This window comes from Halichoeres trimaculatus, unplaced genomic scaffold (genome assembly GCF_033239565.1).
Source record: "Halichoeres trimaculatus isolate MK-OKI-2021-1 unplaced genomic scaffold, fHalTri1.1 fHalTri1_scaffold_9, whole genome shotgun sequence".
Lineage (NCBI taxonomy): Eukaryota > Metazoa > Chordata > Actinopteri > Labriformes > Labridae > Halichoeres > Halichoeres trimaculatus.
In genome coordinates, this window is record NW_027437188.1 from 6,333,762 (window position 1) to 6,348,251 (window position 14,490).

The window sequence follows — 14,490 nt, forward strand, 5'->3', positions numbered from 1 at the left end:
CTCTCTCATAAAAAACATAAATTACTGAAAAGCTTTAATAGTTGGTCAAGTGACGTGAATGTGTAACCACCAAAAATACACGTATTACCTTAATAACTATCTAATAAATGTTAAATGACTCCCATAACTTTGGCAAAAAAACAACCTTTGCATTAAATACACCAAGTAAAAACTGGATGTAGGATATCGGCAGTCATCTGTGTTTCAGTGTTGCTCTGTTAACTGGTGACCCTCAGCCAACAAACACTAGGTGTTCGCTGTAGCAGCACAGCCGCTCTAAACTCCGAACACCAGCTGCTCTGCATCATTCAGAACTAGACAGGAGCTGACTCCATGGTGAAGTATCATTTCTGGAAATTAAACACTGGCTGATCGGACATTCTATGCAATTAAATCAAAACAGACAACAGTTTTAATTTAGCATTTAAAGAATGCTGACTCATTTGAATGAATGGAGCTAAACGCCACTTCCATTACCCAAATGTATGCACATATTTATGATGAGGCAGATCCTGTTTTTTTTTTTATGAGAGTATCTTTTAAAAACAGAAAAATAAAAAACACACACTTTTCTGTTTTTATGGGATAGTAAAATAATAAATAATAATAATAATAATACAAATATTTACTTATTTTTTAGTGAATGTATTACACCACTGTAAAAATGCCTGCTCATTGACTGTGTCAAATAATTAATTTGAAACCATGCTTTGTATTTGCAGATGGAAACTATTTTCAGTGATTGAAGCAATGACATCCATACCAAAGCATTGGCTGTACTCAGAGAGGAGAACCCAGGCTACAGGGTTATTGATTAAGACTGTTTGATACAGTTTTATTTCAAATTAAGACCCAATGAATTATTCACTTCACAGTATGACACTTGTGCACACCTGCGTGGGCAATTAGGTGTCGCGTTTTCAGTTTTACTGTATGTAACGTAAATTTAAAAATCGCGTTCTGCAGGAAAAACAGTTGCAAACAAGGGTGGTGCAGTATGTCAGATACAGCCATCGAGGAAAAAGCGCGGACAACCTCGATCCACAACATTTAGCCTCTATGCAGGATGAACATGGAAAAGTAAACAAAATGCTGAAGTTCTTCTGACTGTTGATTTCATTACTGTCAGCGAGCGAATTAGCCACAGAGGTGACTCAGCCACTAACTGTTGGGGAATTCTGATTACCAGTGATAGGCTACAGGTGTGTTGGGCACCTGCTGTGATCTCACTGCACCAGAATTATTAAGTGCGTCACCTCATGGTGCGCATTTACGGCTTGTAACTAATATCAATTGTGAATAAAACAACACTTTCAAACACAGTCGATCCAGGTTCATCCAGCCCATAGTTTGGACTGAAACAGCCGCCCCGCTCCTTGAAAAATATAGGCGACTCACTCTGACTGAGGCAGCGAGGATACACTAGATGCAGAGGACCCACTTTCGGGGCTAAGCCATAGAGAATACAGAGGTAGAGACAAACCGACCACACACAGACGGAGTCCCCCTCGCCACGCGCTCGCACGCGCGCGCGCACGCCGCAGATAACCGCTCCTGTAGGGGTCGCTACTGTCCGCGTGCAGCAGCAGGTGAAGCAGTGACTGAGTCTCCAGCTCTAGTGTTCGTCAGCAGCGGTCAGTCTGGGATTTCTTCCTCCGCTCGGCTTCACTTTCAGCGCTTTCTCTTCTGGAAATTATCCGCTGGAGACGGAGCTTCGTCGGGAGGAGCGAGGAGCATACCCACCCGACGCGAGGACGCCATGCTTTCCTTCTGGATATACACCGTGTGGATCCCCGGCGCCGCTTTCCTCTTTGGATTTCAAGGCAAGGGATGGTTTCATTCTTTTTCATTTCATGTCCTGACGTTTCCCACTAGGAAACAGTGGGGCTGAGAGAGAAATGACAGCTACGTGGATGTTTTCTTGTGCTTCTGTGTGTCTGCTACTGACTCGAGTTCTAAAGGTATGTGAAGTGACTTCCCTCCCCTGAAAACACTGATATGTCACAGAAGTGTCCTCATGCTGACTTCCTACTGTTACAGTAGAGCTCTGTTTGCTCTAAATAAAGTTGTTGATGAGCTGGGCTGACCTGGCAGCAGTCTTTATGTTCAGTGGCAGTGTGTGACACAGAGAAGAGAGCAGCCGCAGAGGCTGATGGTCCCCCCTGACAGCTTCAGTACAGAGTCTCCTCCCAGGACACAGGAGGAGAGGTAAACAAACACGTGGAGATTATCAGCTGTCAACCCCACTCTCCCACTATTTCCCCCCACTGATGAAATGTGTCAGTAACAGGAGACAGGTTGTTGAATTGTCTTAACCCTTGAGTTTGGATTCAGAGAATTTTACTTCAGTATCTCTGAGAGCATCTTTTCATGATCCAAGAGTGATTTTTGAGTCCTAACCCTGATCAGCCTTGATCTGTAAGACCTCTTTTGCATCCTGGTGAGGTGTCATATGGTGTGGAGTGTGTGAGGTTAATAAGAGTGTGTCAAACACGTGGACAAAGACAGATGGAGTAAACTGTGTGTGGGAAAAGGCAAGCTTTAGAGAGCAGGAGGTGGTGGGAGGAGGCTGAAGAGTAAGAATGGTGGTGGATAAGAAGTATGTGGACTTGTATTCTCTTCTGTCTTGTGTAATTAAATGTCAGCAGTAAGTAATGATGCTGTGCAGACTGTAAGTACTGCAGCTTTAAAATGAATTGTGAATGGATGGTGATGATAGCAGCAGTACAGTGACCAATCAGCTGCTGAGTCCGTGGGAGAGTGCTGGGAACACAAGTGGACCTCAGCAGTCAGTTTAAGAGTTGGGTAATCAAACAGAGACACCTGTTGAGTGAGGATTAAGATATTGCAGACACACAAACAGGAAGTCACTGGATTACTATAATGATGATATGATCTTTCTCAAAAAGCATTTTCCTGAAAACTCAACAATGCTTGACATTGTGTGCAAGACCAATGAAGGGAGCGAGTTGCAGTATTGGGGCCTTTGGCACACTTCTCAAAGTTGTTGGATGGATGTGTGATGGGAAGTCTTGCTGCATTGTATCAGTGTACTCTCTTCCAACAAACACTCAGTCCCCTGTAGCTTGAAAAGCAGCAAATAGGAAAACATTTTCTAAAGCCTGGAAACATTAAAATGAATTCTTCATGAAGTCTTTGAAAATCTAGTTGTCTAACTGTAAAGAGTCACTGCTGAAGATGAACTTGCCTGAGCCTTTTGACTCCGCTTACTTTGCTTTCATCAGTTCATGCAAACAGTGACCCTCTCAATATCTCCATCTTTAGCCTTGCACTGCTCTCAGCTCCTCTCCACATTCTCTAGCCAATCTTTTGTTCTTGAGGCCATGGCTGAATTTCCTTTTTTGTCTGTTAAACTGTTTTTCTTTCCTGCACACATGACTAGCAGTGGAATGGTTCCTGTGTCTCATTCATTGTTTCCTCTGTCATGTCTGTTCCAAAGCAGAGCTTCCTACTTGTATGTTTAAACCTTTGGTCAGTTGATCATATTTGTCTCTGATCCTTAAAGGAGACATCATGCTTGTTTCTTCCTTTCACTATGCCAGAATAGGATGCCTGTAAAGCATTTCTGCCCTCAGTACAAGTCATTTAGTTCCTTCATTGCCCCACAATAGTGTTCTCAATATCCTCAGTTTAGGCCATTCTGAGGATCTCGTTGAAACGCTCTGTTTCAAGAATGACCTCCAGTAACCTCGCAATGTCACAGCCCTTTGTGCTCTGATTGGTCAGCTCTATCAAAGGGGCAGAAGGGGTAGAGCCAGGCGTTGGTTTTCGCAGCATGGCAGTATTTACAAAATCGCCACATTGAATAGAGCAGACCGAGCGAGTTTGCTGTTTGCCAAAACTTCAGCGTAAAGCATTGATAGCACTAATAAAATGGCAGAGTGTAGGATACGGCCTTTTGTATTGGACCCCGAGTCAGACCCGGACGGTTCTGCAGCTCAGGAGGAAGAAAATCCACCTCAACACAGATCATCTCAGGACGCTTCAGTGTGGTGAGTCAAACCAGTACTGTAACATGTATAGTTTATACGTTTATACTCGGCTCTTGGTGGGTGTATCCCGGTTGTGTGACTAACTGACATCACAGAGGAGGAGCTGCTTTATCAGATTACTCCAATAAAAAGAAAGGTACCTCGTGTCGTCACGACGGTCAAAATCTCGCGGCCAACTGGCAATGACCTATTTTCAGAGGCATCAAATCTTGTTCTAGGATATCAGAAAAAATACAATATCTCATTTTTTTGAAAATTCAGGGATGTAAGGTCTTGTTTTCAACTTTATTATTTTACATGTAAGTTTTAAATCAGGGATCAGCATGATATGTCCCCTTTAAAGAAATCTAGTGATCAAGATCAAGAGAAACTGATATAGATTAAATGAATGCATCACTAAATTAATTTAAACTGCAGACTTTGTGTACAGGGCTTTGAAATCTCTTGAAATTTTGTGCCTTTTCACTGGGTCAGTGATATACTCAGCAAATACCTTTTACAAGACAAAAACGTCAATATTTGATTATTTATCACTTAGGTAGGTTCCTACAGTTACTCTGTTATTTAAATACTCTCATTGATGATGTCCTAAACAGCAATTTCAGCATCCCAATCCGATCATTCTCTACCGAAAATCTGCCAATACAGAGTACCAATCTGATATTTGAGTTTGCCTAGATAATAACTGCACAAGAGGTGAGAAAGTGGAGCTGCACCCTTTGGTGTTTTAACAACAATGAACAGCATAACTAAAGCATTTCTCAAGCTTATTCCATTTCACTCAGTCCAACTAGCTTACATTTTACATGCTCTACTGCTGCGGTTCCCAACCTTTTTTGTCTTGTGTACCCCCGGATCCTTTTTGTCATGCCGTGAGTACTCCTTCACTAATGTGTGTTAATGATTCTTCAAAAGTAGAACTTAACACAACTGATTGATAAATCAAAATCATTTTGTTCTATCTGCTTAATCTGAACATTTAATTTTCTGGCTTTCTCTTCTTTTAACCTAAAACATAAAAATAAATAACATGTTGCCTTGGAAAATAAAAAAGTAATTCACTTTGAAAAGATATTTTAACTTTAAAAATCAGGAGCAAAACACTTAAAATAATATTCAGACACACCATAGCAGTTTGTTTTTGTTTCATCAGTCATCTGAGGTTTGTTTAATAAAAGCTGGAGGAAAACTTCTCTGTTGAGTTTCAAAGAATGAGAGGAAAGAAAGACAAACTGCAACTTCTGCCTTAAATTCAGCAGAATGGTGACTCCTGTATGAGCAGGAGGAGGATTAGCGATCAGCTGATGCATAATATGCGCCACTGGAATCACAGTGCTGATCAGCGAGTGCAGGAAAGCAAGTGTTGCATCTTCACAGAGAAGGCGCTGGGAAATGTTTCCTGTGGTGTTTTTTCCAGCTCTCTGTCTGCTATACAGAGTGTGCCTGTCTGTAACCAGGGCTCCAGAGTTGTACATGTGACAAAAGTTTTTAAGAGTGCCACTAACATTTTTTCTTGGTTCTTGGTAAAACATTGATTCCTTAAGCAAGCTTATCATGTCTGTGCTCTCCTGTGACCAAACTTACACTCGTGGACATGATGGGATCATACTGTGGTCTAAACCAATAATAGACAAAGCCCCGTTGGGTCTTTGCTTCTGATTTGTTGTGGTCTTGTTAAATCACTGCTATAAGTTGTATTTGACCTGTAAATTAGCCAAACTGAAATGGAAAAAACAAAAAAGAGTGACAAACATGAAGAAAATGAGAAGTAGAAACATTCAAAGTTTTTTCATTGAGAAAACCAAGCCTACAGTTACAACCAGCCCTGCTAATGTCAGTCCATCCATCCCCACTACTGAGAGTCCATCCAGCCAAGACACAGAGTTCTGGTCCCTGGTAAGATGCCAAGCTCTGGTCTGTTAACATCAGACTGGAATCCAGACACGACTGGTTGAAACTATTTTCCTGGCTGAGGTACAACAAGGGACTAAATGCAATGCTCTGTGTTTAATGTCAGGAGTGCATTCAGAATGTGGATGGTTTTAGTGAATTTGTAAGCGGGTCAACAACGTTTGGTATCAACATTTGAAAAACAAAAACAAAAACACAACATGTCTAAAAAATATACTTTATTCTATGAAAAGTGTGCAGAGAAAGTAGCCCCTCTCTGGGCTGCATTTCAGCAGCAGGCGGTAATAACCAGGTTGGTTGGTCGTCTGAGGGGCATGTGACAGCAAGCGGAGACCTGCTATAAGACTTTGACACATGATTTCAGGTCTCAGTTCAGTGAAGCATTTTAACCACAAGCACTTTTTACATTTTTACATTACATTACATGAAAGTGCTGGGAAAAAAAAAAAATAATAAAAAAGTTGGGCACACCAAGTCAAATGATGAAAAAAGTAACTCTGGAGCCCTGTTGTCGAGACTGCTACACTTCAGTGCACCATTTGTTATTGTATTGTGTTCTCGTCAAGTTTACAAGAGTGGATGATCTTACTCCATTATACTGACTTATTAGCATTCTGCAGCAGTTGTGCTCAGTAACAACTAACATGAATGACTGGATGAGAAGATTGGATAAAATACTGATCACTGATTGACTGAAAAATGCCAAAATGAGCTTCAACCCTAAAGTGCAGGTCAGGATTGGGACATCCCTAACTTTCTTACATCCTTGTAAAAGAGAAGAGTTTGTCACCGTTGTATGCCAAGATGCAGAACGCATCTTTTCCTCTTAACAGACCTTTTCTTTATTGGTATCAACCAGGGCTTGACATTAACTTTTTTGCTCACCAGCCACTGTGGCTAGTGGTTTCCCAGAGTTACTAACCACTTAGCATTTTCACTAGACACAATTTTGTTGTTGGATAATTATCTTTAATATGATTAAAGCAGATGATGACATGGTAAAGTTTACTTGAAATAGATTTACAACCTTTTTAAATGTAAATGACCCCTGTGCACGCTTAAATAAAGACTACATAAATCAGGTATTCAGCTCTGAAACGGTTGTGCTCCTTAAATATAAAAATTTGCAGACTATTAAAACAAAGCAATAAAATGAGGAGTTTAATATTCCATTTAATGAAAATTGGGAAGGCTGGAGATTATTGAAAAGATAAACCTAACTGAAAAATAAAGCTAGAAACAGTGTCAGCTTAAATATCTATTTACAACAGTAATTTTTCAGTAATAAACCAAGTATCACAGTTTCTGGACTGTAAGTCACTCTGGAGTATAGTAATACATTTTTTGAAGTATCAGTCAAAAAATGCGTCGAAGATTAGAGCAACAGATATAAGTCACAATGGGCCATTTGTTTCATTTATTTAGAATGATTGGGTTTGTTTACATTATATTCACAGTAAACTTTTTACATATAACTTTGATAAGTATTAGTTTATTTGGAGGTTTAAATATTGTTCCCACAGCTCCTCATATCTGTGACCAGTTTCTCTTCTCTACATGCACTTCTCCACGCCCACTCTCCCCCCCTGCTCTAGGTGAGTGTTGCTGGTGAGATCGGTGCAGGGTGAGATTAAATGAGCTCCATCCCATAAATGTCCTCACTTTTAAAAAGTTACGTGAGTTTTGACGTTAGTTTGTGACTTAAACCCTGGAATCTGTTTACAATAGAGAGCAAAGAAGACCCGTGTAAACTTTTTAAATCACGTTTTTAGGCGCCAAACACTGGAGCTGTCCAAGACGGAGGCTGGAGACGAACACGTCTGGGCGCCCATCAGCAGTTACGTCAGCAAAAGACTTTGGGAGTGGACCAATGAGCTAGCACTTTGTGCAGGCAGTGCTCATGGGAGTTGTAGTGTTTTAGTCTCATACTGCAATGGGTTTTGTATTTCAGATACTGTTTCAGAAAACTACAATTAAATAATTCAACCTGTCAAAGTGGCTAGTAGGAGTTACAGTGCTACCCGCCACAGCTGAATTTCACCCACATTGGGCGGGTTGGCGGGTGTTGATGTCAAGCCCTGGAGTCAACTCATATTGTTTTAGCATGCCAGGCCTGTAGATGGTGCTATAACTGTCTTGTCCAGAAGCCGCTTTTGGGACATCTCCACTGAAGTAGAGTTGAGCCGGTCATCTGGTATATTAGTGAAAACTAAGTTAAAAAGTGGAGCAACAGATGCACATTTTGTTGAAAGACAGTCAGCAGATTCATCAGATTATGCAGCACAAGCACAACATGGTAGTTCACGATGATTGTTACAACAGTACTGTTGTACTGTTGAATGCACGCACGCGAGGCGGAGTGTGACATCAGCGTTTCCACTGAAAACGCTGGCTTACTGTTAACACGGCAACGGTGTCGGGAGCGTCTCAGAAAAATCCCACAACGGAGGGCGTTTTCAAAAGTTTGCATTTTAGGTCGGCTGGAACGCCGTTTCCGTGTAAACGCGAGGCTGAAACACAACAAAACTTTTGCGTTTCACCCTAAAACCGTTGTGGTGTAAACGGCCCCTAAAGTTCCGAGACAATCTTTAGTCTCTGATGGATGTAGTTGTGTGTCTGTTTTAAATGCCTCCGTGTGCATGTGTGTGTGTCTGTGGAGCAGCTGGGATGATACATTCTCCATAAATCTTAATGTGTTTTGTTAGTTAGATAATTCACTTACAATTGATGGAAGACAGAGTCATTTTAGAAAAATAAATATTGCCTTGTGCATTTTCTTTCTCCAATATACACATGCAAATTTGTTCATTAGCAACCCAATTCAATTTACCTGGGAAGTGAGTTTGCTGAAGCATTCTTATCTGTTTTATTTACTTATTAAGTTGTATGCTTTTGGACTCAATGGACCAGAAAGCTGAAGAGAGACAGGAAATGCAGAGAGTAGAGAGAAGGGGTCAAGGTCTGGAGTGGGACCAGCATCTGACAACAACTATAGCTTCTGTACACAAGCTGTGTATCTAAACCACAACAGTAAACCCCACAAGGGCATTTTTAAACGTACAGCTCACATCACACATCACAGTGCCTTTATTATCAAACATCACAGAGCTGGGAGAAGTTTTACTGCTTTTCCCACAGTGAGCAAATAAATCAGAGGATATTTGTTTCAGTACTTAAGAGTCAATAAAAACCAAACATGGCAAAGTATTATAGGATTATAGGATTAATGCTTTTCGTTTGGTTTATGTGTTGATATAAAACGCATCCACACATCTTCTTTCTATTAATCCTTCTCTCAAACAGGTAATCCTGTTGAAGGAAACACCTCTGATACTGTCTGCTGCTGGATTCACATTTCAGTGATTTTTTGAGAATTCAGATTCTGCTTATCTATAAATTATAGTGTTTACAAGTCGTTGAGAAGACTTAAGACATGGCATACATGCAGTCTTTTTGCATAAATCCAAACTTAGCACAAAAGTAAGTACATTCTTTTTTGGCATGTTATTTCTGTGTTGCAATGATGCATCTTGGCAATTGATCTTAAACCACTTTAAAACTTGTAAATTATATTTTAAACAGTGCAAATCCTCTTTGTGGGATGAGCAGCAGGGCTGAATCCACTGTCAGAGGGCATAATCTGCTGTTGCTATTGACTCTTGTTTTGATCTCCTGGTTCCCCCAGGAGCAGCCAATCAGATGTCTGATTGTCAGAACCTGTGAGCATGGGCCCTGCAACACTGGTCAGCAGGTGTCTACTCCAAGAATCGGCATTCCACATTTGACTGATCCAGAAAGGGCAACATCAAGCTTGTTTTATGCAAAACCAAGTTGTGGCACTATTTGGTGTCTGATGAAGTGGGGCGACATTGCTGAAGAAATGAGGCTTGTCATCATTGGAGTCAGTCTCAATGCAGAGAAATATCAAGATGAGATTCTGCAACCAGTGGCAATCCCATATCCCCAGAGTCTGGGAGCGAACGTTATCCTCCAAGATGACAACGCTCACCCCTACGGAGCAAGGTTTCACAGAGACTTCCGAGAGAATCTACCAGAGGAGATGGTGGCATGCCAGCAGTCTTAACCTCAACCCTGCTGAATACTTGTGAGATCAGCTTGAGCGTGCTGTTCATGTCAGAGTGACTAACGCAACCTTGCTGACTGACTTGTGACAAACGCTTGTTGATGCCATCAGCATGAAGAGGTGCCAGGCTGTAGCGGCTGTTTATTGTTCTTCCACACACTACTGAGGCTCATGTTAAATGAATAGAGTGCTAAATGCTCATATCTCTTGTTTCTTTGTACTCCAATCATCCAATCCACCAAACAAGAGTCAGTGGCAGAAGTTGCTGTTTGGCATTGGCAGAGAATACTTGGCAAAATGCCCATGGGTAAAATCCACACACTCAGCTCTGCTTTCCACAAATCCATGTTCCTTACAAATGTGGCTACATTTAAAGGGAAACAAACAGGCTTTCCAACAGTGTAATGTTTATTGCCAAGAAGTATTGTAACAACAATGACACAATCTGCCAAACACAAATTTCCTTTCTTTTGTGTCATATTTGTATGGAGGTCTGTACACTTGTTGATGCCCATCGGCTGAGTTGCATTGTGAAGAACCAAACAATAGTTACTTTCACAATAATGCTTGTGGTGTGAAATTAATCATGGCATTTAAAAAAAAAAAAAAAAAAGAAAGATGAAATACAAAAGCTTTTGAGATCCACCAAATCTTGCTTAAGGCTCTTTGTGACTTTGTAAGTAGCTGGTGGTCTTAGGCTCAGGGATGGCTCAGATAGGAATTGATACTTTGGCTCCAATGTGTTTACGAACATTCTGAATCCACAGAAAGTGTCCGTAGAGCAGAGGTCGCCAACCCGTTGATGGCGTTTAACCAGTCAATCTTTGAAGCTTCCACGGTAAATCTTGTAAATAATAGAAAAATGAATCACTCCTCATCACGCATGATGGAGTTCTGCCCCGTAGCTCGCACATTATAGACAAATGCCAACCATGGCTGGAAAAGTTGCTTGAGGGAATCAAATTTGCACTTATTACGATCATTTACCAGTGTTTACAGACCTGTTATCATCTACCTTTGTGTTTACTATGTTGTAGTGATTCGCCATGTCCTGAATATCCTGTGACTCACAGAGAAAACTTCCATTCTACGCTATGTCCAAATTTATAAGGTTTAGCAGCATAGGTTCCCTCTGTCACTAGGGATGGGTACTGAATTAGGTACTTTTATAGGTACCGACCGAATTCTGTCAAAAGCACCAGGTATCAATTCATGTAAAATCAAAAGGTACCATGTTTAGGTACCTAAATGCATCCTTGTGACTGTGAGGGAGTGAAAGAGCAGGTGATTTTCTATGCTGGGCATGAACACAGCGTTGCAAGGTTATAAATTGAAGAATAAAAATGTTAATTTTTTTTTTTTTTATATATTTCATTATTAAACCAATTGATATCTTTTACCACATAAACACAAAAAAGTACCAATTGCCAGGTACCGGGCATCGGTACCGTATCGTTTCAAATGTGAAAGGTACCCATCCCTTTCTGTCACTGTGTGGTTTATATTTACTTTAACCGTCATCTTAATCAGTTTGTGGATACTGTTATGATGGGTACTGCGCTCCGGCACTCGCGTGTATTTCACATCAGCTGATCATTAATCCTTCTAGCGCTCATACAGGAGACACCTTTCTGCTCCCTCTGTATCAGAAGTTTTTATTTTTCTATCTTTCCTCTCTTCTTTAAAAATCAACAGAGGAGTTTTCCTCCAGCATCAAACCTGAAAGCCTGTCAGCTTTCATATCACACCATTACCGTGTGTCTCTGTGCAGGGGCGTGTCCAGACTTTCAGACTGTGGTGGCTCAATGAAGGCAAGGGGTGGGGGGAAGGATGTGCACACTTACAAATTGTCACTATTTATCTTATTTAACGTCACTCTTTACTTTAAGAACTATGAATAACCATGATTGTACAGTTATTCAATTACAGTTTTGGGTTTTAGTATAAAAACTGTATTTTACATAATGTGTGTCAACCAGTCTCTTATTTTGAACCATTTAAAGCAGAGCTCTTAAGACAAAATTGACAAGATAAACCTTTGAACTACAACAAAAGGGACATTTAAAGCAGTAATGGAAAGAAAATCTTAAAAAAAATGCTGTGTGTGCAACATTCCCCATTACTCAATTAATTTCCATAATAATTTGATAGACACAGAGTCACATGCAGACAGATCAAAATACCAAAGCCATCTTATTGTCAGCCACCCTACTGACTGTCTCTGACTGGCTGTTTGTCGCTATGAGCCAGACTATAAGGCCCTCACAGACACTTATCAGTCACAGCCATCTCACTAACGTGTGTCCTTTATATGATGTTATGAAGTAATGCTACAATGATATGTCACAGATGTTAACTGCAGGTAACTGAATGGCACTGATTGAGAATTTATCTAACACTAAAGTTCCATTTTCTTATAATGTAAAGGTTATGTTATAACACCCAAAAAGTTTCAGCAGGTAAGCAAAACAGCTTCTAACACAGGGGACATATCATGCTGATCCATGATTTAATACTTGCATATAAAATAAAGTTGAAAACAGGACCTTTCACCCCTGAATTTTCAAAAAATGAGATATTGTATTTTTTCTGATATCCTAGAACAAGATTTGATGCCTCTGAAAATAGGTCATTGACATTTGGCTTCGAGATTTCAACCTTCATGATGACACGAGGATCCTTCCTTTTTATTGGAGTAATCTGATAAAGGGGCTCCTCCTCTGTGATGTCAGTTAGTCACACAACCGCCACCGAGGGAAACACCCACCAAGAGCCGAGTATAAATAAAGCTCCCTACTAGCTCTGGCTAACTTGACTGAGTGCGAACATAGCAACGAACTGATGGTAGAGGCGATCTTTAGACTACACTTTCAGCATGATGGATGAAACAGACAGAGAAAAGTGAAGGAGCAGGATGGAGCCCTGTTATAGAAATAGTTTATTGGTGAAGTCTGCCTATATTTCCACGTATAAACTATACATGTTACAGTACCGGTTTGACTCACCACACTGAAGCGTCCTGAGATTATCTGTGTCCAGGTGGATTTTCTTCCTCCTGAGCTGCAGAACCGTCCTGGTCTGACTCGGGGTCCAATACAAAAGGACATATCCTACACTCTGCCATTTTATTAGTGCTATCAATGCCTTACGGTGAAGTTTTGGCAAACAGCAAACTCGCTCGGTCTGCTCCATTCAATATGGCGATTTTGTAAATACTGCCATGCTGCAAAAACCTCCCCCTGGCTCTACCCCCTCCGCCCCTCTGATAAAACTGACCAATCAGAGCACAAAGGGCTATGACGTTGCAAGGTTGCTGGACGTCATTCTGGAAACAAAGCGTTTCAACGAGATCTTCAGAATGGCCTAAACTGAGGATATTGAGAACGCTATTGTGGGGCAATGAAGGAACTAAATGACTTGTACTGAGGGCGGAAATGCTTTACAGGCATCCTAGTCTGGCATAGTGAAAAGGAGAAACAAGCATGATATGTCCCCTTTAAACACGAGGGACTTGAGTATAATTCATACATTTAGGTTGTAAAAATTTGAAATACATTCCACTTTCTCTCAAGCCCTCAATAGGTGGATCTTGCATTCAGGCTGGTTGGCTTTAGAGATCTTAGGCTCAAAAAGGTTGGTGACCACTGCTTTAGAGGTATGTCCAGGGATAGCTCCTGTTTCCTTTTGAGCTCTTGCACTGTTATGGGGAAGTAAAGCTGCAGAGACTTCCTTTTGAGTCTTTTGTCTTGATTCTTTTCTTTTTCTCATCTCAAATCTTCTAGGGGTGATTGTTTCTGAAGTGGCTTATCTTATTCCTCTTATTCCTTGAAGTGTATGTCATCGCAGTCCGGCAGTGTCTGCAGAATGATTTTTTATGATCCTCTTTTCTTCTTTCTCTTCCATTGATATGGGAAACCAAAAATACCTTGACTCGTCAGATTTAAAAGCTGCATCTGAAATGTAAAAGATCTAGCAACCTCATGCGGTTGTCCAACATTTCCACTCAACTGCATTGGAGGCGGCGATCAGAGCACAAAGAATGATGGCGTGTGGTTTAGTGGTCTCTGTAGCTCCCACTTCCCCCCACTCAGCTCCAAGACCTGTTTCATATTTTCACAGTTCACAGTTAGAATTAAAAGACATAATTCTTGCTGTAATTTGAATTTGATGAAGGCACCGCATTCCCAGAAACAACTGAATTCATCAAAGCAGAAAAAGAGTAAATGGAGCAGCTTTGGCAGTACACATTGTAATACCCAGTCCCACTGATGGAGTCGGTCGTCAACAAAATGACTGAAGGCATTTACTGCTGCACTTTAAGGATGGAGAGGAGGAAGGAAGAGAGGGCTGAGGCTGGCTGTCTTTCAGTGAAGAGGAGTAAAGGATCATAGAGTGTCACAGAGGAGTGGAAAGCTGTGTGTCAATCCACGGTGCCGTGTGTGTCAGTTAAAGGATGTCTGTTCAGCCTCTCTGCGTCTCCCT

General features: G+C 41.0%; 1 protein-coding gene across 1 annotated transcript in view; it reads left to right on the top strand.

Annotated features, from left to right (window-relative positions):
• The first annotated feature begins 1,462 nt into the window (after positions 1 to 1,462).
• The window catches only part of lsamp (limbic system associated membrane protein), a 687,086-nt gene continuing 674,058 nt past the window's right edge, over positions 1,463 to 14,490 (top strand). Inside the window, exon 1 of the mRNA XM_074679520.1 lies at positions 1,463 to 1,823. Within this exon, the coding sequence (XP_074535621.1) occupies positions 1,760 to 1,823 (64 nt within the window). The 5' untranslated portion in view covers positions 1,463 to 1,759. The remainder of the gene's footprint in view (positions 1,824 to 14,490) is intronic.